At 40.6% G+C, this 24,996-nt stretch overlaps 1 protein-coding gene across 1 annotated transcript in view; it reads right to left on the reverse strand.

Annotated features, from left to right (window-relative positions):
• Positions 1–3,717: 3,717 nt before the first annotated feature.
• Positions 3,718–24,996, reverse strand: part of fign (fidgetin) — a 92,552-nt gene continuing 71,273 nt past the window's right edge. Inside the window, exon 2 of the mRNA XM_059966447.1 lies at positions 3,718–11,214. Within this exon, the coding sequence (XP_059822430.1) occupies positions 8,942–11,206 (2,265 nt within the window). The 5' untranslated portion in view covers positions 11,207–11,214 and the 3' untranslated portion in view covers positions 3,718–8,941. The remainder of the gene's footprint in view (positions 11,215–24,996) is intronic.

A 24,996-nucleotide genomic window follows, 5' to 3' on the forward strand; every position in this document is an offset into this window, starting at 1 on the left:
AGATGCGTTTTACTTATTGATACTAGAGTCCAAAACACATTTTAGTTGTTGACATACATAATAGGATTCTAAACTCACTTTTTTAAGCTTTGAATAATTCTTGAGATATACTGCCCACTAAAAGAAAAAAATCAAAATAACACTATGTATTATATTTTGCCAAACACAGTAAATGTACCACAGATCTGCCGGATCAGTAGTCAGAAGATTAACAATATCTTATTTCAAAACTAACTGTTATTTCTCTTCAAGTATTTCTGTTTAAAATCCTATAGTCTAAAATAACACCAACAGTTCAGTTGCTGCCACATTAATAATACAAGATGTAACGACTGTGATATTGTTGCTCCTACTGGACAATCCAAAGAGAGATAACTTATCATAATTAACACATGCTAATTGAGGTTATGTTTATTAGTAATTATATTTTGGGAGCAATTTTAATTCCTGTTTATCTTGACCATATAGGCCTTTGACCTCAGCAAACAAATGCAGAAATTCTTATTCTGTAGAATAGCTTCTCGGTCAAGCATCTCCATCACCAATTTCCGCTCCTGCACCGGCTGCTGCCGTGGTTGTGTTCTCTCTGCTGAGTGCAAAAGGAGAGAAAAAAAGCTCTAGTTTGCAGAAGTATTTAATGTAAGGGAACCTTTGCTCTAATGAGTGGTTTCTCTAGTGTTCTTAACCTTATCAGCAGCCCCTGAAGTGATAAAGGCCTCACCATTATGTGCTGAAAGATGTTGATAATTCTCAATCTGGATGGAGGAAAAAGGGCTTTTTGTCACCATTCAGAATACAGAGTTAAACGAAACAAGACATGCTCACAATTACAGTGCCAGTTTCTGCTCTATGAAGTGGACAACCGCAGGCAATACAGAGAAGTAGGCAGGCGCAGGCCTCTCTTGTCATGGCAAGAATTATTGTCTGGTGCTTAATAGAATAAGGGCCACTTACAGTGTCACGACTTCTGTCCTGAAAAATGGAAAAATCTGAGAATCGACAGAATAGAAAGAAATGACTCTTCTGATGTCTCAGAGCTAATAATGACTACAGGAAGTAGACCTACATGTTGGAATGTGAAGTGCGAGTGAGGGTGCATCGCGTCCCAAAGTAGAAAATAAATGGCAGGATATTCAGCGAGTTCTGACTTCTGGCTGCAGCTGATGATGGAGTGAGGGAACACTGGATATTTTTGCCTATGTCTACCACAAGCAGATCCAAAGGCAATAGAAAATGATCAGCTGAATGGTTAAAGATGGCTGAATGTTTGAAGAGATGAAGATGTAATTTTGTCCCAGTTCCCAAAGGATCTGAATTAAATATGACTACAGGGCTTAATCAAATAGCTAGTCACCAAACAACAGCCGAGGCTGCATTTTTTTTAAAATTCGGAGCATGTTTTCCCCCCAGTTTTATTACTTATGCAGAGGTTTGTCAGCAGTGTGCATTATTAGCGCTTTAGAAATAAAACTTTAAGTGTGCTCCCAATTAGCACAACAGTGACCATGTACAGTGCCGGTGCTTAATGTCTGCTCTCAGAGAGAGCTAGTTATGAAGGTCTGAGAAAATGAAACAGCTTAGGCATTCATTTTGAGTGGAGAGACAGCTTCTATTAACATTTAACTGCATTTGTGCAACTCTGCGCTGAGGTTATGATGCAAATGAGGAAGAATTAAAAGTGGCCAGGGGTTTGTCATTGATGGATTGCAGTTTGACGGTGTTCACACTTCTGTTGTGTCCATCATAAGCGATTACTGTGTAATTAAACCTTATTTCTCTACTCTCCAGTGCATAATTACTTTGTGAATATAACCATCATCTAAAAGCTACCAAAATGCTTTAGCATTTAGTCTTGCAGTCATTTCTACCCAGTGTCAGATATAGCCATCAGACAGTGCAAAGGAACTGTCACTTTTAATAAGAGGCAAAAAATTAAATGAAACAGTATGCTTATTACAGAAAAATTAGGCTTTCAAGTGGTAGAGTCCTTTTGTAATTTGCATAATTTATTCTTTTTTACAGCAGCAAGCTTCGGGCAATTTTCCTCACATTTAAATAGATCGCACATTTAAGGCTACTTAAGTAAAATTATCACTTTGCATATTTTAATTGTGGAGAAGAAAGTGAATGGAAAGGTCCGCGGCACGGACTTGAGTCGGTCAGATGAACGACTGCCTGATTTCTGAGCTCCGCGCTGTTCCACCACAGATAACCCCGCAGTTCACAGACATCCACACGCATTTCATCAGCATGCAAATACTGCTTGAAGGAGTGTAACAAGTGGATCTTTGATATTTACAAACTAGCCACTAATAACCAGAATGTAATTTGCCTGACACAAGCATGGATTCTGTTATCTCAGCTCTTTGGGTGCCTATAGGTGCTTTTGTTTTTAGATTGTACCTTATGAAGGCTGTGCTTGACTGAAAGTAATACTGTGTGCGTGTGTGTGTGCTCATGTATACATTTTACGAGAATTCCTTGCAGCTGAATATACTGCCTTGTGAGCATGGCCTGAAGGCCAGGAATTCCAGGCTATTGGGGCTGATGGCAGCTCCGTTTTCAGCTTGGACTACTAATGCTAAGCAGGAAGCGTTGAGGTTCTAGAAAGGGTGCAGAGGAAAAATCCGTGGCTTTTCATCAGCAGGACAGGAAAAGCAATACAGATGTCTCTGATTGTGATGATAACAACGTTGTGAACCGAGAAGCCGGGGGTGGGGTGGGGGGGGGGGTGGTGCTGCGATGGCCAACTTTGACTGAGATTTCTTGCCAAATTAAATTGGACCAATTAATGCTGGAAGATGCACAGTTTTTCTTTGGCGAGGCTCGCTGTTGGGCAACAGATTTTTTCCCCCCGTAAAACAATACAATCAACAGGAAAGTCATTAATTAATTACACTTTAATGAACCTGAAGCAGCCACTACAGGAACTGTCAGAAGTTTATCAAAAATGAACGGCAACACAATGGAAAATGCCGCAGCACAAAGTAAGAGACACAACAGTGCTTTCAGACCGACGTGTTTCCTCACAACAGATACTAATCATCCCAGGACGCAACCAAATTTACGCATGACAATGCTCATTATTATAAACTGAGTGTCTTTTTTCAAAAAAAAACTTTTCTCCCCCATTTCTCAGCAGCAAATCTGCTTCATCAAGATGTAGATCGAACTACACTTGGAAGTGAGCACGTCAAGTATTCTGAGACTCGTATTCAGATTTGTGAAGAATTTGACTGGGGTAGTACAGAAAGAACACAAAATGCAGTTATTTGTAAAGTCTATGCAGTTTCCAGTGGTCAGCAAAGCCGTCTCTGCCTGAGCCGCTAGGGAATACGGACACATACTCACCTCTACACTGGCAGGGATCAGATGCAGGCACGCCCCTCCCCCAGGCTGATCAGCATTCCAATGTCACCAGGGAACATGGATGCAGTCTCACCAGTAGATTTCCAGGGACTGAATGAACACTCGATGTCATGGGAAAACTTGCGCCTTTTTTTTGCCCCCTGTATGTTTAAGTATTAAATGTCCTTTTACGCACATTGCTCTAGAAAACAGTAATGGTTCAGAATGAAATACCGCGACCAATTATCTCACCAGGTTAAATAAAATGTAATTAATGGTGGAACAGCTTACAAGTGCAAACAATAAGATCTACCTTTGCAGCACTGGTTCAAGGCACAAATAGCAGATGTTCATCCATCACCTGTCCTGATAAGTGGGAATCCAGTGCTTTGACATACAGAAAAATGCCCATCTGTATATGTTCCATATCATTTATTAAAGGGACAAGCCAGCCAAATCCAAATCAACTCAGCATATGGGCCACTGAAACGACTACATTTGACTTGGTTTTCATCCATGGAAAGGAACATAGACTTTCATAGCCCGATTTTCATAGTGATTGAATTATCTGTAACTGATTTTCCCTTGATAAGTAATTATTAGGTGGCAGACTGCAATGTCTCCTTCTCGTTAAACCACCAAGGAGGTATAGAGGCGTGAAGCCACACACTCACTGATTCATGAACAGCTTCTTCCCCTCTGCCATCTGAATGGGCATTGAACTCATAACACTACCTCATAGCTTTTTTAAAATTTCTATTTTTGCACTACTTACTTAACAGTTAAACATAAGAAAACCTACAGATGCTGGAAATCAAAAGTAACACACAAATGTTGCAGGAACTCAGCAGGTCAGGCAGCATCTATGGAAAAGAGTAAACAGTGGACTTTTCAGGCAAAACCCTTCTTCACGGCTGAGAGGGAAGGGGTGAGATTAAAAGGTGCAGAGAGGCATTTCACCCCTTTCCCTCTCAGTCATTGTACTGCTGTTGCAAAGTCAACAAATTTCACATTGTATGCTGATGGTATTAATCCTGATACTTATGGCCAGAATACTTTGAATCTTCCTTAGTTTTGCTTCTGGTAAGAAGATAATGCACTTTTTCTCCATTGTTTCGTGCATCACTCAGCCTTCTGTGAAGGAAAAAGAAATCCACAATTTTTCATATTCAGAATTTTATTTGAGGTATGCTTGTTCTTTTCTGTTTCCATATTTAGTAGCATAGCCATATACAACAAATTGTACAATAGAGAAAACTTTTCATAAAAATATCTGCCTTGAACCACAAATTTTCTTTTAATGGTCACTACTTAAACTAGTTATTCTATATGAAAATTTACTCCAATAATTTCCCTGTGGTAGCAAGTAATTATGAAAAGAAAGATTCTATGTGGCTAGATAATATAATAGGATTCAGCACTGAATTCTCAGACTACAGTGCCTCACTACTTCCTACGACTGAGATGCAGAAGTTTACAATGATACTGCACCAATGAGGACAAAATGCATTGCAACGATTTCAGGAACTCAGTCGAGATCACCAATTTTAATTGTAAAGCAGTTTCCTATGCACATACATTCAACCATATAATGATCCCATTACATCAGCAACTGAAACAAAAGTTTAAACCAGAAATGTTTCATTTACACAAATAATATTCACAAATGTGAATTAATTGACTTTATATAAAAAAACAATGATATTGTGCAGCCTAAATGATAGAAGAGAGTCTTTACACCATGAGGGAAAGACTTAATTTGGTTTCAGCAGATACAAAATAATATGTACATATTTTAAAACCTGCTGAAAATATTTATAATTTATGACACTGCATATTGAAGGATTTCCTTTTTAAAAAAAATTACTTTAGGGATCTAGTGTTTTTTTTTAAATTTTTGTCATAATCCTCAATTGTTTGATTGGCCAGAATTAAATATGACACACAAATTATTTGTAGCGCATGTAGCTACATAAAAAGGTGTATACAGTAACAAACATCCTACAGAAATAGTCTGGTCATCAGTAATATTTTCCAGTCCAGCAATACCACCAGTAGGTGTGCATTATCTACACGGCCACACTTTTCTAATGCTTCCTATCATTTAGGTTGATAATACTGTTCAGTGTAATGACAGTCTTTCTGAGGTAGACTGTTCCAAGTTCAAGGACAAGTCTTATTTTACAAATGCATGACATTCAAAAAGGACATAAAATAATAAATACTACATGTACAATATGTAGCAATGAGGTAGAAATGGTTTACAAAGAATGCAACAATGTTTGAATTTACAACAGATGTAGGCTAAAAGAAAATTCTGAGTGGCTAAAATTGCAAATAATTTTTTTTAAGCTCTTTCACAATAGTAGCTTTATGATGAATGATTGTGCTCAAAACACTTCAGTAGGACTATTTTAAATACTGAACATTCAGTTGTATCGTTTCATTTTTCCTCAGTCCCGCAGCATGGCTGACCCAAACCGCCTGCATTGTAGCTATCATAAGGACTCAGATGTGCCATCCTTCCATTTTAAATTGAACTGCCTTTAACAATGCTGTGTATTGTGCTACAATACTAGTGTTACGTTTAAGAACGGAGAAGAATTTAAAATGACAGGCAAGGACTGTGTGCTGATACAGGAACAACTGTTTAGGGTTGGGGGTGGGGGAGGGAGAAGGAGGTAGAATGTACCATTGTAATTAAATGCTGCCTATCTCTGTGCTATTAGCTGTTTGTAAAATTTAACAATGACTCAAAAAACATAATACAGACTTTCATTGCCTGACACACTCCAGCATCTCTGACTGAATGACCTCCAGCACAACATTAAACCTATTTACACTTCAAGAGCATGAGTGCTGACTAAAGAGCTTTCACAAATAAAACTAATTTCACATTCTGCTAATTAGTTTAGACGGCCAGAATTTAAATTACTGTTAGAAATACCAGGCTGTTAAGAAAATTCTGGAACAAATAAATTCTAAACATGTACGCTGGTCTTTTACCTCTTTTTTTAAATTCAATATGAATTTGGAAAAGTTTTTATTAAAAAAAGATAAAATATGAAATTTTAATTTGGGACAAAATTTATATTTTCCACCATGTTTTGGTTTCCACTTTACATTCACAAGACTATACATGAATTTTAAAAAACACATGTGGACAGCCCATGCTAATTTTAATAGCTGTGGTCTGGTGGCATGCATTGGTTGAAATTGTATGAAATGTTTGATTTTAAAGCTTGTTTGGATATATAATGGCTGCACAATGTCACATTTAAGTGGCATATTAAGGTGGAATGGCCCACAGCACTGACGTCCATAATTACACTTCCATCTTACTCCAAAAGAACCCAAGCTAAAGACAATATTAAAACCCATTATTAGTTCTTCCAATTGGAGGGTGAGCCGGAATTATTGAATTAAGTTTCACTTCATCATTTCCAATAAATGCATCAAGATTGAAATAAAAATCTACTTTGAAAGCAGACACCAAAAGTAATGGCTAACCTAAACACAACAAAAAAAGGGTCAGCACAGTGCATTGGCAAACTTTTAAGAGAAATATTGATTTTAGACTCTAGCTGTTCATTTAAAAAAAATTGTGAGAATGATACTCTGAAATTCTAATTAAATGAGCCATTTTTCCCCACAGAATTAATACATGGGGCGAAACCTAACATCCTTATCTTCTAGTTTGGCATTTTCAGTGCAGATTAAAAAAAATGCTTTTAAACTTACATTATTTAATGGCAACACAAAGTACCAGTGCTTTGCAACAGTTCTTTAACTGTATAAAATAAAGAATTGGAAAAAAAACATTACATTCAGCAGCGAGCGAGACTGTTCTCCTCATGCAGTCACAAGCTTTGGGGCAGCTGCAACCTAAGCTACTCCTGTTCAGAGACATTACCCAACATCAATCAGCTGTCAAAAACAAAAAAAAAAGTTGCACATAAAGCATTAAAGGATAAAAAGAAAGACAACACAGGAGGGGTGATAAAAATGCCACACATGCCAGCTAATAGTTGTTCCAGAAAGAACACTTTGCAGAATGTGTGGCTGAAGGAAGGAGAAACGTGAAGCTCACTTGAGGGAAAGTTAGCAGCTCACAGAAACTTGTTCTGCAGGTTAGCATACCAAAGTGTAATCTGACTTCCAAAAAAACCCTCTAATAATCTGCTTTCAGAGAGAAGATAACAAAACTGAGGTAGAACAGAAAGCAGGACATACTTCCTCCTTGGGTTTCAGCACATCTATGAGGAATGGTGGTTAAATTAATCCAAAGCTGAGTACAAATGATTAGTTTTCCTTAGAGCAGACTGAAAATCTTGCACACATTTTCGTGGTTAGCTACTGCTTATCCTGCAGCCAGCCAACTGCCTGCCACATGTAGCTCTGTGACCCATGACCTTCCAACTTTGACACAAGGAACCCTTCCCAACCCCCATCTCAATAACCTAGAAGCTACAACTGTAACCAGTCGTCAAGAGGCTTGAAGGTCAACAGTCATAGTTCACAACTAAGTGTGCCTTTCACATAGTAATGAATCACCAAATAAAGAACATGAAAAATTATTTCCCCAAATACTTAATTATTAAAGTGGCTTTCAATTGACATGTGCACCTCCTGACTGGGTACTGCAGCTACTGTAAGATTACAAACATTGTCAGTTGCTAAAGTTCACTAAGATAAAGAGGAGCTTGGGCTGAATTTACCCCCAAGTTGGAAAGCAATCACTTTCACAATAAGGATTCATCCTTCTGTTCGGCTTATACAGCTGAACGGTGTAAAAGGTTCTGACAGACCACTTCAGAATAAACCTGGATACATTCAAAGTCATCTCCTCGCTATTCATTTCTTTGAGGTAAACATACAGTAATATTAGTAATGAGAAACCCAGCCTATGACTCTCAGCAGTACATAGTGCTTTCAACACATTCCTTTGAGGTACAAATTACAATCACTTTCCTGAGTATTTGCGGACAGAACATTAAAAGAACTGAACTGCTAAAATTAAGGTCCAGATTATCAATACCCTGCTATAACTGTTCTCAGGTGATACTGCAGAACAGACAGGTTTGAGGAATACTGTTGTCCTAAGAATGGCAAAAGCTGGCTAGCAACCTCCTATAACAACCTTTCATTTCTCAATAAACATCTTGTTCAAAATTGTTTAAAGTTACAGCTCTTGTATTAGCACATGCCACCAACTGAATTGTGAGGCAACAAAAAAAATTAAAGCACCACTTCAGGCACTTGACAGCAACTGAATCTCAAGAACAGCAGAATGGAATCAACACAGAGGGCTCCTGTCCTTTGAAAGCAACCCACTTTTCTCTGCACCTTGGTGAGCGTCGTCTTCTTTGAGCAGAACTGAATATCAACATAAGCTCTTCCGTATGCAGCTTACACTCGAGAAGCTCTGACTTTGCGCTCTTCCTTCAAGTTTACCCTGACTCTCAGTCATCTTGCCAAGGTCACTGTTATCTCCTCAGTACCTTTTTCAACTGTAATACTACTGAAAAAGGGGTTTCATATCCCTACGTAGCACATCACTGTGACCAATGATCACTGCATATGCACAGGATTATCACTGACTGCAGCCAAACATTTTGTTCCATTCAACATACACGTCCAATTCCTTCTGGGAAATGCTTGGCTGGATCTTGCAAAAAGCATTATCGAAGTCCTGGTAAGTGATTGGCCTCAACTGGTTAGGCATGATGGCTGAAAGGTCTGTCCCCTGCATGGCGTGGAGAGGGCCTACCATTGCTTCCTGACACAGGCGAGCCACATCCAAGCCAGAGAAGCTCTCTGTACGCTGTACCATCAGTGTGATCTCCTTGTCACTGAGGCAGTAGTTGTGCTGTGAGAGCAAGTGTATTACCATCTGGTGCCTTGCTGTACTGTCGGGTAACGGGATTAAAAGTCGTTTCATAAAGTATCTGCGAGCAGTTTCGTCTATTTCTTCTGGTTTACTCGTTGCACAAATTACCACAACTTGATCCTCCACAGAGGTCACTGAAGTGTCCAGCTGCATGAGAAGCTCTGCTTTAATACGGCTGATGGGACTGGGCTCTTCACTCACTTGCGACGAGAGGAGCAAATCAACTTCGCTGATGAAAATGACAGAGGGCTGACGACAGCGTGCTACAAGGAAAGAAGCTTGAATGATTTTGTCCCCTTCCCCCAGCCACTTGGAAATAAGTGCTGAGCCATTGACTTTAAAGAAGGTGGCACCTAGTTGACTAGCTATGCACCTACCCAGTAATGTCTTGCCTGTTCCTTGAGGACCAAAGAAAAGGATGCTCCTAGGTGGAGCACTGAGTCCGGTGAAAACGTCAGGCCTCAGTATGGGCCATAACACTTCCTCCTTTATAGCTGCCTTGGCCATTTCAAGTCCCGCAATGTCACTCCAGTCCAGTGGAGGACCCTGGTTTATAATTTCATTGGTAACAAGTTCGATGAGGTGTGAGTCAGTGTTCTTTAACTGTTCATCAGCTGGCCGGTTAGATGAGGTAGCTGCACGGATGCCTGGGCCCTGTAGTGGGTGTGGGAGGAGCTGCCTGTGCTCATCACTGCGTTCGCTCATTACTGGCGAGGTGAATTTTCCGAAGGAGTCGCCCGATCTCGACGGCCCCAAGGAATTCTTACCAGCACTGTACGAAGGTGGTGTGAGCGCCCTGTTCGACTGGCTGCTGAATTTTCTCTGTTGGTCACTGACTATCAGCTGTTTTGTTGGTTTAAACGCCAGAGATGCTGACTCTGCGTTCCTGTCAAAACCGTTTCCCCGGCTCGCGTTTGAAACGCTATTGTCTGGCATTCTGTACATGGGGCTTTGAGCAGTCCGCTGCTGTCCGTAATTGTAATTTCCATAGCTGGGGTCCATTTCTCCTTGTCCTGCCATGTAGAAAGCTTTCCTTTTCAGGGAGTTGGCTGAACTGTTACTGAGTGGAGACGGAGCGATCGGCGGCAAACCGTGGCCCTGGTAACTGTAACCCGGTACTGTGGTGGGAGGGAGGGGTGTTGGGGCAGCAATACCTGAAGGCAGGTAAGCAGAAGGAGGCGGGGCTGCGCCAGGACTGTATCCGGGCCCAACAGGAGTCTGTGGGGGGTAGCTGGCCACAGGATAATTATACACAGTGCCAGAGGAACCTGTACTGTAGCCAGGGACCAGGGAAGGGGGAGGAGGAGGTGGCGGTGGGGGTGGGGGTGGCTGTAGAAGCCCGGAGCTGTGCAAAGGAGACGGATGGGGCGATGGAAGTGCTGGGGCCGACTGGCTGCTGTAACTCGAATGCAAATATGAACCATTGTAAGCCGTGGCATATTCCTGAGATGCGCCAACCGGCGGGAGCCCAGAATGGAGACTGCTGCAGGTACTGCTGGAATAGCTCGGCTCTGGCAGGTTGCTGGCCACACCGGGGGAGCTCCCAATGTTTCCGGAAGCATCCGCCGGTGGAAGGGCAGTGGTCACTCCCGTTTTGCCGGCTGTTATGACATCCGGGACGCAGCTCAGGGGATACACGCCTTCCGAGTTCACTGAGGGCTGCCAAGCCTCCCCTTCGGTCTTCCGTCCATTAACCAGTCCCGGCGGCCCCTCTGAATAGCTACTCAGGATGGATCGCTCGTTGGGGCCTTCTAAAATGCCAGAATATTTCTCTGCATATTTCTTCAACAGGTTTGAGGCAGTCAGTGCAGAGATATCGTCGTTGGCCCAGGCGTACTGATAGGTGCGTTGCAGGTGGCCTCTGAACACGTCTGCTTTATGGGCTGGAGATCGTGTGGTGGAGGAGATGTCAAAGTGCTGTTCCGGCCACTGGCTCAGAGGCTGGGCGTGCTCCGGGGTCCACTGCATCTTCAAGCCTGCAAAAGACAACAGTTCAGTCAATTAAAAATCGATGCTTGGAATCAAAAGCACAGATGCTGGAAATCTTGAGCAACACACATACACACACACACACACAAATACAAATGCTAGAGGAACTCAGCAAGTCAGGCAGCATCTATGGAGGGGAACGTTACTGAAGTGGTTAGCACAATGCATTACAGTGCAGGCGACCCAGGTTCAATTCCTGTTGTCGTCTGTAAGGAATTTATAGTTCACTCTGTGACCATGTGGGTTTCCTCCTGGTGCCTCAGTTACCTCCCACTGTCCAAAGGTGTGCGAGCTAGTAGCTTAATTGTCATTGTGAATTGTCCCGTATTTAGGCGAGAATTAAATCTGGGGTTGCTGGGTGGCGTAGCTCAAAGGGTGGCAAGGGCCTACTCCATGCTGTATCTCAATAGATAAATAAACAAACAAACAGTTGATGTTTCGGTCCAAGACCACTCATCAGGACATTTCAGGCTGAGATCCTGATGAAGGGTCTCACCCTGAAATACTGACAGCTTATTCCCCTCCACAGAGGCTGTCCGACTTGCTGAGTTCCTCCAGCAGTTTGCTTGATGCTTGGACTCCTGACTGACGTGCAGTAGCATCAAGTGCTTACACAGGTTTGTACTGCATCTCAATACCAATGAGACCGCGATGTTTTCACCATTAATAATATCAGTTTAAGGATTCTTTGACGTATTAGCTTAAGAATTCCTGTACAACCTTCCTAGAGGGTTGATGTTTTCTAAGCACTACCCACTCTGAAAGTATATAACTCCTTTTACGGAGGCTAGCGTCTACTGAATCCGGTGAAGCCACTGGCTTCCACTGCTCAGCACAAGCATGATGATTGGCAGGTACTTGGAGATGGAGGTCAGCAGCACAAGTGCACAATGTATGTGACCAAAACCCCACTCCTGGTTGGAAAACAAGTTACATCTCCTCAGGAGAGATTTAACAAAAGAATATAATATTTTTATGGCAACCTTTTTCAACTTGTGTTTTCAGCCGCTGGGGATAATGTGTTTTAAAATTACATCTAACTTTAAATTACTCCGTGCTTGTACACACATTTTAAGTGTTTTTTGTGGTATATTTAAATTACATCTAACCTTAAATTATTCTGTGCTTGCACAACCATTTTAGTGGGTTTTTGTAATGAATTTATATTAACAAACTGTGGTATAAACATCAGGAAAAAAACTGTCAACATTTCTCATTCTCTCATATTATATATAAATGCATTGCAAAAATCATTCATGGTGATTTTCTTGCATGAAGTAATGTTACATTTGCCATTTTAATTTACAAAAACTACACTAATGATCCCATCTCACTGCAGAGCCTGTTACTGAAAAAGCAATCAAAGGTAAGAGAGTTGCTGGTCACTTCTTAATGCAGTTTCCGTTTTCTTTCTAATATAAAACATGAGACACAGCTGACATATCTCTGCTAGGATACCTTTCTGATTTTATACCGAACATCTAGTTAGCGTGGTATAATACACCCCGTGCAGAACAATATGACACAGACATTTCAGGTCATTCTCTAATCCAACTCTCATCTGAGTGGTCTGAGACAGTTTCAAATCTGCTTCACAGAGTGTAGCAAAGCAATCTTCCAGGCAGCGCTCCATCGCTTTCATCACACAAAGCCTACAACTCGGCATGAATTACAACTGGCCCTTTTTGCTTCTTAGTCCTGTTGTCGAAGCTCTGAAAAAGCAAGTGTCACTTGTCTGCCAGTCCTCTTTCTTTAGCAGCCTTCAGGGTACAAAAGGCACTGGGCAGCATAATCCTGCCATTTTCACACAAACTCAAGCACTGTGAAGCTGAGCAGAGATATTTAAGGTTGCACGAGATCCACGGCGCAATGTGCAATAATGCCTCACTTCATTCCCATAAATCGTAGAGACACAGATTCACCCCAAAAGTGTCATCTAACTCTCTGCCAAGTCTTACCTGTGCATGGCACACGTTACTGTTTGCTGCAGCTGTATCAACAGGCTCCCTTAATCTCGATCATATTACCAAAAGTGTTTTTTCCACAAACAGTCCATTGCCCTCTGGCACAGATTCTGTGATAAGGGGAAGGCCCAGTTGAATCGAAGCATCTGTGGCACTGCTTCACTCTGAATTATTACTGTCTTTTCTTTACAGCTCCCACCCCCTCCTCTTCTTCTCCTCCTCCTTCTCTTTAGCTGTTCACAGCCTGGATGAGGCATCAGATGCGGCTGCTGTAGCTGTGCTCTACTAAACAAATGCAACATACTGTTTGCCTGGTAACAGAACAGCATGTCGATTCCCATCTGACATCCTCGCCGGCATCAGCAAACCACTGCACCAGACTCTGGGAGCTAATTAACAGGATGATGCTTTGTTAATTGTGTTAATTTACTGGGTTTAATTCAAAGAAAACCACAATATAGTTGGCACCCTTGTTACGCTTCCAACTTAGCACTGAAGCAATGTATGAAAATGAGAAGACAGAATATGCGCGCTGGCTGAAAAATGCAGGGATGAGTAGGGAGAATATTTCATTGCAGCAAGGTCAATACAATATCATCAGCACCCACTGAAGTTAAAAACATAAATAATGAAAATAAAGATTCTATAATTGAACTGAAAACATAAATTTCATGAGCATAATCGTTGATTCGGTGATTATTTGTGAAGCTTGGGAATTAGTTAAAAATTATTTGATTATCAGCTCATCAAGAACTTGACACAATAACCAGCTTAAATGTCAGTGATTCTGCACTAAAATAATTAATCAGTATTACTCTTTGGACCTTAATGTGCAACTGCCATGGGAGGCAGCTTTTCTTGCACGTTATGAATAAACAGAGGATACTGAACTTCAGCTTCAATTCTGTCAAAATCCCTTGCACTTTCTCTGCAATTAGTGCTTGTAATTAAATAATTAGAAACAGCCACAGTTCACTATTAGTCATGTTGCCCAACAAAATTTACTTTGTGATTCTTAAGGGCCATGGCTCCAAATTGATTGTTATTTTATTTCTTGGACTAATAGGCTTCTTTAAGATTAATTATAAATATTTAGCAGAATGGTGATTACTCACTTGGTTGTGTGCTTGGAGTTTATTTTATACAAACTACAGGAATTCATGGTGTTAATGTAGTTGGCTAATAACATTAGAATTAAATTCAGAGACACCCCGCCCACTTCATCCGCGATGTTAACGAAGAATAATGTAGCTGAGGAACTTGCTCTCCAAGGCTAATAGATTCCAATTTAAATTCAGGCAGAAGAGCATTTCTTTCAAATCACACTTTCACACCTTGCATTTGCAGATTATGTTACATCTTGGGGCAAATTACTTAATTTTATTTTGATTTTATTTGCATAGGTGGCACCGACGTCTATCTCATAAGGCTTTTCTCTAGACAGTGTGTGTCTACAGCAGGTAGCGATGCAATCCCGCAACATCAAATGTTAAATAAAATAGAAACAGAAAATTAAAATGAACTACAATGACTGACTTGAAGCCATTCAACCATAGCTTGAACTGTGGCTGAAAGCTTCGGCCCATTCTCTGTGGATATGCTTAAAACAGAACTGTTTGCAAGTCTAGCTTCACTGCAAACATTTCAAGTTAAGGACACAAGTATTACCCATGTGCAAAATTCTCTCCTCCACATCAGTGCTACCATAAACATTTAAACAAATAAAAAGAGTAGACAAGTGATCCATAGTGGGGTGGCTGGTAGATTATTAATTTAGTGTTGGGTGTATTCCCTTCCTGTGCATATTCCCAAATCATCCCAAAATGGTCAACTGTTGAGAAATTGATTTCGGAGCTTCTGGCAGCATTAAAGCCGCCTTGCAGCTCGTGTAAGAGAAGCTGGAAACTAACGACTCATGTTTTGCTGCCTTTTGCGCAAGAAGACCAAAGTTCATTCTGTAGTAGGGAAGGCAGAGGCTCATTGTCAGCACAGGAACCCTGACATTTGGTTGGTGGGGGAAGATGGCATTGGATAGTGGCAGCCTGAATGAAATATCCAATCTTCAATTTGACAGCGGGGGGGGGGGGGGGGAACTGTCACCTCCATGTGCACCAGTCAACAGTTGTTCATTCTCATCAACTTAAATCACTGAGATCCCGTCTGTAGTTTATTACCAGTAATGTCAAACACATTTGAATGCGACAAAGGGGGAGAAAGAATCACACTTAGGTTGTTAGTTTAGAAGGGAACTGGATGGAATGTCCACAGCATCATTTTTTGTCAGAGTTTGATTACACAACATACCAATAATGAAATAGTTTCTGACTGGCTCGAGGGCCTCGGCTCACATTCCACTGATTAGCACCTCAAAAGACTCACAAAGAATGCACTTTTGTATAATTTAACAACGCTTGGTGGTCGAACCTTCTTCTCAATGATAAAAACCTACAAGATTTTACAGTACATTCTTTATGCTTTGTCAATGTCAATCTCCAGCAAAGCATGTAAAAAATTGCTGCATGAAGTTTGATTCTTTTTTTTAAATGGATGGTTTATAAGATTTTCCTGTATTCTGGTAAGCAATGTTCAGAATCATTTTTACAGGATTAACAAGTCTTTTTTTTTGAAAACACAAAGTAATATTTTCACCACCCAGACTCAGTGAGCAAACAGCACAAAGCTGACCTTATTTAGTACTATTAATCTCTGTATTCTTTGCCATTTTTAAGCAAACATGACTGCGTCTCCAGTATGTCCATCCAATTTCCCACCACGTAAATTGGACTGCCGTTTGCACAATTCACTATTCATTATAGAACAGCTGAAAGAAAACACAGAGGTGGCTGTTCTCATGATGCCTTGTAGCTGGATTCCACCACCATCAAAAAAGAATTTTATGCTGGGAGAGCACTGTAATTGAAATTCACGCTCATCAGACTCATTACTGTTTTCATCGATTTACAATACTAAAGATGCTTATTAAGTAACTATGTTCAATAAACCACCATGTTAAAAAAAACCTGTAACAAGTTCGTAACAGCCAATTTTCACCACAATTATAAATGTTAAGCTGTTTTGTAACCAGTAGATTACAAAATAGTCCTGACATCAAACTAAAGTTTCATTGTCTAGGGCTAGATTCTAATGTTCTAAGTTGTTCAATGCAGAAAATTCACTTTTTTTGGTATAAAATTGAGTTAATCACCAATACTGAAATCAAGTAAAATATTTTACAAAATAATTAAAGACAGAATTCAATGTAATTATTGCTGTTAAGTGCATACCAGAAATACAATAAGCTGCTGTGTGACACCAGTAGCCAATTGAATGTGCAAACATTGCAACTGACCATCAACTTGCAAATGTTATAAAGCAGACAAAAAGTTATCATTGTGTTTCATTAACTATTTACAGCCTTTAAAAAAATGTACTCTTCCTTCAGGTGTACCAGTCGGCTTCCAGCCTCTTTCCACCAGTTGGGGTGGTTGCATTTTGCACTGCGGGGCTTCTCGGTGAAGTCTCTTGGAAGTGAAGGACAGATTGAGAGTATTAAATTAATATTACAGAATACTTTAACATGTAATATCAAAACCACACAGAATTAGCTTAACAAACATCAAGCCCTCTATTTAGACATGTTATTCTCTTTCAGCATAGTTAATAAATGTGCAGAATAATGATAAAATATCAAGACTAGTGATTGGCAAGTTTAAGGGGGAAATTGCTCGATTCGATTCTCAGTTAGTTCCCTTGCAAAAAGCAACACTTAGAAAGCGCTGCACTCAGTGAGATTTTGTGTCAGGTGTAAACTCTCCAAATAGAGGTCAAGATCCATAATCACAAGCATTTCTGCTGTGTGCATTGTTTGGCGAGATTGCAATGCCCCAAAATGTGTAGCCTTCTTGTACGCTAAAGCTGTGAATACATCATAAGGGGGCCAGTAAGTAATCAAACCAAAAGCACAGAACTAAAGAAAAAAAATTAAAACAAGTAAGATAAATCAGATTCCATGGTTACACAAGGCAATATTAATATCACATAAAGGCAAGCACATTGCTGGTGTATTGTGGATTCCTATTCACACAAATAACTCGAGCAGATACAGCTCACCATAGGTGCTACTAATAAATCCTCCATCACAGGCAGCAGTCTGATGACCTCACGTTATCACATTGGCATCTCATGCTGCCTTGAAACATGCAGTATAGATCAAAGGAAGGTTGTGTTGTGAAGCATTGACATTGCAAGTTGCAATACCCGTAAAGAATCTGTCGTTACTAATACAATTAAGAAATTAGCTAGAAGTTGTTTGCAGAGAGCCAGGAAAACAAAAAGTAAATTATTAAATTCTGCAGCATAATGAAACTTAAAAAATATTTATTTATGGAAGTTAGAAATTCTTACTGTCCTATGGATGTTGGTAGCTTTACCCAAACAGTTACTGCCGATGTGGAAGCATTTATGGAAAATGTCACAAGCTATTCATAGAAGGTACCACAGCTAACACAAAGTCCCTTCTTCTTTGCACTTTATAACACTATTCAGTTAACAATTACATGGGGGTGGGGGGTTAGCTTACATGGGTTGGTTGAAAACCTCTTCCACCGCGCCGGTCATCACTTGGCCTGTTTGAAGTACGCGCAGCTCTTTCCCATTGGTTCACTTGTGTGCCACTGCACCAGTTTCTGGTTTCACATGTCTCGGGGTATAAGAACAGCAGACGCGGGAGGCTTGGCTGCTCTCTCCTTTCATTCCCAGGCCACGCTTCACACTGAAGTCATGACTGGTGCTGAAGAACCATTGGGAAGGTACAATCCAGACTTAGAGGGCCCACGTGCACTCTTTGCTAAGCGTCTGTTGAATATTTAGTTTTGTAGTTTGTGTAACTCGGGGAATTAGATGTTTGGATGGATCTTTTACCGTTCGTAAATAAACGATTAATATGCTTACTCATAAACGGCATTTTCTGTCTCACCCACTGAATCCGTGAACCTGCTTCCACATTACAGTAGTAATCTGGAACACCGGCCGAATTTCTTTCCCAATTCAAGGCATTAAATATACAAATGGAAATGTAGGTGGATTGGCCATACCTTGAGGAAGCCAGCCAACATTAAAATGGAATCCCCAAGGAAAGGGGAAAAACAGACATGCAAAGGACACAAGGAGAAGAGACGTCAAGGCTGAAATGAGATGACGGGGACACTCCTGATCCACCCTTGAGAAACTGGCTCAGGACGATGGAGACTGGAGGTCAGTGATGGCCTATGCTCCATTGGGAGCTAAGGGCTGAAGAAGAAGAATTCAGTACTGACAGGTTAATTCATGCAATACAAATCATGCAAATATTAGGACAAGTTACCAGAATTTGGTAAACTAAAGGAGGCTTGAGGAAAGCAGGAGACAGGGAGATGGGGTGGGTTATGGAAAGAAATCTAAAATTAAGTTGTTCAGGTTGCTTCTGTAAAAAGTGGGGCAATTGCATGATTGTGTTTTTTTTCCTCTCCTTTCTCTGTGCAGTGGTTTTGATCTTTTTTTTAAATTGGGTTCCTTGGGTTTCTTGCTTTGTAACTGTCTGTAAGCAGACAAATCTCAAGGTTGTGTGATATACATGTTCTTTGATAATAATTGTACTTCAAATCTTTGAATGAGAGAAGAATGAACATATTGCCAGTCACAAAAGAAGTCTTTATGTAGATTGCCTGGCTGAAGGTTGGGGAGAGACAGAAGGAGCAAGGTCATTGAAGAATTCAAAATGGATGAGACTTCACATTTGACATTCAGCATGCCTGTATCCAAAACAGCTCAGCATGTCTGAGAGTTATGAGCAAGTGGGGATAGAACAAGCAGTGCTGAAAACTAAAGCTTAGGAAGGTCTGTGATCAGGATCCAAATGGGAAAGCATTGGAAAGACAGAAGAGAGCCAGAGGGGGCTGGAGAAGGGTTAGAGCTGATGCCAGTAGGATATGAACATATACAATTTTAACAACTAGGTCAAACAAGTTAATAATCAGAGGATCAATGGACAATTGACAGGAGTAAGGAAATGTGTATCCCAATGATGATGGCTTAATTTTCTCCAAAGTTTAGCTGGAGAAAACTGCAGCACATACAGTACTGTACAAAATTCTTAGGTACATGAATATAGCTCGGGTGGCTAAGATTTGCACAGTACTGTAGTAATTTCATGTTTTGCACTGTACTGCTACCACAAAAGAAAAGCAAATTTCATGACATATGTGAGTGCTGATAAAGCTGATTCTGATAGGGGTTCTATTGCGGACTGAGAGTGGGAAGGGGGTAGGGAGAAGGGAGGGACTGGGAAGCACCAGAGATTTCTGTAATAATCAGTAAGTCAAATTGTTTGGAATCCAATCACCTTGCCTGGTGTCTGTATTCACACCACCCACCACTCCGCCACCTGTCCCAGACCCCTCCCGCAGCATTCCATCTCCACCATTCCCGACATCCTTTGCTCCCACCAGATTTATAAACTCACTCTCCGCTCTACATGGACAAATACAGTACTGTGCAACAGCATAACAAATAAACAATCTAATGACATTGAGTCAAGGGAGAAGAAGAAGCAAACAAATGCAATCAAGAGATGTGGAATTGAACTTGAGGTGAATTTGAACTTGTGCCAAAGGGGACCAGCTCAGAGGACAGGATCACATACAGATCCCTGGGAGAAAATTAATTGTACAGATACTCTCATGTCAATCAAACAAAGATAGGCAGTGTCAATAAACTGGACAGGCAAAAGAAAATTTTGAGGTGTACTGAATTGTGTCAAAGACCTAGAGAGAGTGTGAGAGAAACAAGGGCAGTTAATGGACCATGGCCACAGCCACATAGAAGGTTGTTTGTGATTCAAATTAGGGACACATTTGCTTTGCAAGAGAGACCAAAGGTTATTTGGAGGCACTTAAAAGGATTCACATGACACTTGTAACCTATTTTACTAAATGTTATGAAAGGCCAATGACCTGAAAGGCCAACTCCTCTTCTCTCTGCTGTCTGTCCTGCTGAGTATTTCCGGAAATTTTGTTTTAAGTTAACAAGATGTTGAATGACTGTTGATAGGAAAAGAGAGGATTCTTAATTTCTTGGGACTTGGTCATTGAGTTAGAAACATGCCCATAAGCCCATCTAGTCCATGCCAAACTACTTAAACTGCCTACTCCCACTGACCTGCCCCCGTACTGTAGCCCTCCATACCCCTACTATCCATGTATCTATCCAAAGTTCTCTGAAACACTAAAATCGAGCTTGCATACACCACCAATGTGCTAGCAGCTCATACCACCCTCTCCTGATATTCCTGAGCATCTCATCCTGTTCCACTTAATCGTTTTACCTTTTACACTTAACCCATGACCTCTAGGTGTAATCCCACCCAACCTCTATGGAAAAAGCCAGCTTGCATTTACCCTATCTATACCCCTCATGTCCCTCTACCAAATTTCTCCTCAATCTTCTACGTTCTGAGGAATGAAGCCCTAACCTATTCAATCTTTCCTTATAACTCAGGCCATACATATGTAAAGTGTTCATGCTATGAAACAATCTTACTTGATCCAGCTTGCACTAAGACAGGATATGCTATAGATATGTTGATTGAGATCACAGCTTGCATGCCGTATAATGCAGCAGTTGCAAACAGACACATTTCTTTGTGTGGACAAAATTTAAGAAAGATTTATCACAGATGCACTCATTGATGGAGTTAAAGGCAGTTATGAATTCAAGAAAAGGCACATAGTGGTTGAAGCAGCCCCTTATATATCTTTTGCTGCATAATGAGTATCATATAGACTTCAACTCTAGTTGTCATGAATTCACATTTTGATTCGAGAAGCAGCACTTTGGCCACTTGGAGGAGATGGCTGAGTAGACCCTTTGCAGTGGCACCTCAAGATAGCAAACAGGAACTGGAGCTAATCAAAATGACAAAAGAGAACTATTTTCAGCCTACTTTGCTTCCACCCCACCTGATTCACTGAACAGCACACAGACCACATTTATGCATATGCACATTTGGTGACTAAGCTCAAAATTCTGATTGACTGTTTAACTGAAGTGCTCTGGAGAAAGGGCCATTACAGTCAAGTCTTGCAAAGCACATGGCCTATCAACTGGACCCCATACACACTTTACTACTATCTCACTCCAAAGGTTTCTAGGATCCTGGAAAATGTGAACTATTTCCAATTTTGCTGAGATGAAAGACACCACTGCCTCCAGTCTGCAAACAAAACCTTTTGCTGTCTGAAGATCAATTCCTAAAAAAAAGGTGATCAATCAGGTACAAGTAAGCTGCATCCTCCTGGATTCTTCAGAGATTTAGATCATCAAAAGCAGACATCTCTAAGCACCAGAAAAGCACATATAACAATTTCAGCATGGAAACAGGCCATCTCGGCCTTTCTAGTCCGTGCTGAACGTTGTTCATGCTAACTCTCCAAATCCAATGGAAGGACAAACCAATGTTTACATTCTTTCCCTTGCCATAACTGCAGCCCTATTTAAATTCAGTTGGCTCCGACGGGCAGGCCACATTGCTCTAATGCCCAACGGGACTTTTGAAATAGATCCTTAACTGAGCTTTAATAATGACAAGAAATTAACAAGGCGGTACAGGGATGCATACAAAGCCTCGCTGAGAAAATTCAGTATGTCTATCAACTTGCTTGCCTGTAACTGCTCAAAATAGAGATGCAGGTTTGCACTGAGGCACTTGAAAAATATTTGAAAGCTCAGTGAGTAGAAGTGAAAGAGAACACCAACTCCCATAGTGCACATCCACCTACCAATCAAACACCTCTGCTCAACCTTCAGTAGAGTCTACAGATTCTACACTGCACTCATTAGACCCACAGACACAAGTCTCCTCGTCTGCAAGGGAGAAGGACAGTAAAGGCTACACAGTATTTATTAGCAATAGAGCCCCAACACTTAAACTGGTGTTCATTTTGTAAACCATCTAGGTCTCATTACAACTAGTCACCTTCCTTAACCATTTAATGGCTTGGAAAAAGCCAATGAGTAAACAGGTTTATTGAATTTCATTTTGCCATTTGGCATAGTGTGACTTCACTCTGGGATCTGTGGGCCTCTATTCTGGCACTTTAATCACATGACTGGTGTGATTGGTTGGACACAGGTACATGGTTTGGAAGGACCGAGCTCAAGGGTACATTTTTGAAAAGACAGATATGACGACAGCAGTTTTGAAGAGAACGATTATGCCTATGGAGATGGAGCAACTTACAATATCTGCTAGCAAGAAGACAAAAAAAAGGAAGATTCAAAGGTCTAAAGTTTATGTCAAAGAAGAGTGAATTGGGAATATGGGAGGGGTGAAGAGAAGGAGAAGGGGGAAAATAGATTACATTAATCATAATTACTGCAAGAATGGCTACCGCTAAATCTAATGTTACTTTTTGCAGTATGTTGATGAATAAGTTAGACATTTTTAAAAAAACTCAGCTTTACACAGTACAATAAAATTTATCTCTCTCTATCTCTAGGGTGCCTAAGACTTTTGTGCAGAACTGTAGTAACTTTATGTATTGCACTGTACTGCTGCTCAAAAAAGATTTCATGACATGCGAGAGATGATAAAACTGATTCTGATATGGGTATCTATTGTGGACTGAGAGTGGGAAGGGGACAGAGAGGGGGGAACCATCATTGGGAAAAGGGGAAGAGAGAAGAGAGGGAACAGGAAGTACCAGAGAGACATTCTGTGAAGACCAATAAACTAATTGTTTGGAATCAAATGTCCTTGTTTGGTGTTTCAGGGCTGGGGCTCAGGCACCCATGCTACCCCCTGCCCCTAGCACCACTCTTTCTCTGTCACCTGTCTCATGCCCCTCGCTGATACTCCACCATCACCAACATTCTTTGCTCCAACATAATTTACAAACTCGCTCTCTGCTCCATGTTTACAAATACAGTACTGTGCAAAATTCTTAGGCACTTTAGCTACATATAGTTGTAAGAAAAAGTTTGTGAACCCTTTGTAATTACTTGGTTTTCTGCATCAATTACCCATAAAATGTGGTCTGATTTTCATCTGTCACAATAATACACACACAACCTGCCTAAACATATAACATACAAACAATTGTACTTTTCATGTCTTTATTGAACACACTGTTTAATCATTCAAAGTCCAGATTGGAAAAAGTACGTGAACTCTTGTATTTAAAACTGATAGAACCTACTTTAATAACATTAACCTCCACCTGCAGCTGCTGATCAGACTGGTACAATGAGGAGGAGGAATTTTAGACCATTCCTCCATACAAAACTGTTTCAGTTCATCAATATTTATGAGATACCTTGCATGAATAACTCTCATTATGATGCTCCTTCCACCATGCTTTGTAGTTGGAGATGAGGTTTTGGTGTTGGTGTGCACTGCCCTTTTTCCTCCAAACATGGTGGTGTGCAATTCTGACAAAAAAAATTAACTACTGTCTCATCTGTGCACAGAACATTGTCCCAGAAGCATTGGTGGTCTTTTGCAAACTTGAAACTTGCAGCAATGTCTTTTTTTGAGAGTAGTGGTTTACTCCTGGGTGTCCTTCCAAGAAAACAATTCTACAGTGTTTTTCTTGCAGTGGACACATGAACAGAGACTTCAGCAAGTTCCAGAGACTTCTGGAGGTCTTTTGCTATTACCCTTGGTTTCTTTTTCACCTCCTTCAGCATTGCACATTGTGTTCTTGGTGTGATCTTTCCAGGATGCCCACTCCCAGGGAGAGTAGCAACAGTACAGAGTTTCTTCCATTTGTAGACAATTTCTCTTACTGTGGACTGATGGACACTCAGGTCTTTAGAAATTCTTCTGTAGCCTTATGCAGCTTCATGCATCTCTACAATTCTTCTGAGGTCCTCTGAAAGCCATTTTGATTGAGGCATGGTGCGCATAAACAGATCTTTCTTGAGAAGAGCAGGCTCTGTCAGTAACATGACTTTGTGTCTATTTTATAGGGCAGGGCACATTTACAACCTACAATGCCAATCTCATTTCATTGATTGAGACACCTGACCTCTAATAGCTGTTGTAAAAGGCATTACCCTAGAGGTTCACATACTTTTTTTGACCTAGACTGTGATTGTTTAAATGGTGTACTTTGTATTGACGACAAGCAGTGCAATTGTTTGTGTTTTAATGATTTTGGGCAGATTGTGTTTGTATTATTGTGACGTAGATGAAGATCAGACTACATTTAATGAGTAATTAATGCAGAAAACCAGGTAATTGCAAAAGGTTCACAAACTTTTTCCTGCAACTATATATGTGCCTAGGATTTATGCACAGTACTATGCAACAGATTATCTAGTCATTATTATCTTGCCGTTGATGGGCAATCACAGCTCATAAATTGGCTACCAATCTTCAAAATGTGGCAACAAGTATTGTGCTTCAAACACATTCACTGGTGTGAGGCACTTTGGGACATTCTGAAAGAGGTGTGAAAAATGCTGTATTAACACAGCTCTTCCAATGAACAGTGGCTAGAACCAACTGAATGCAATAATCATTGTAATTAGCAAGCTGTACAATTGTATTTTACTGCCCAACCTTAACTAATTGAGCACCAGATTTACAAACTCACTCTCTCCTCCACGTTGACAAATACAGTTCTGTGCAAACGTTTTAGCACCCCAGCCATATAAATGTGCCCAAGACTTTTGCCTAAGATTGCATTACATGGAAGCGAAATGAAGACATTTCCTGGAATATTATTTCCAAGAAACTTATATATACAAATCAGCAACTGCATATTT

This window comes from Hypanus sabinus, chromosome 4, assembly GCF_030144855.1.
Source record: "Hypanus sabinus isolate sHypSab1 chromosome 4, sHypSab1.hap1, whole genome shotgun sequence".
NCBI classification, from domain to species: Eukaryota; Metazoa; Chordata; class Chondrichthyes; order Myliobatiformes; family Dasyatidae; genus Hypanus; species Hypanus sabinus.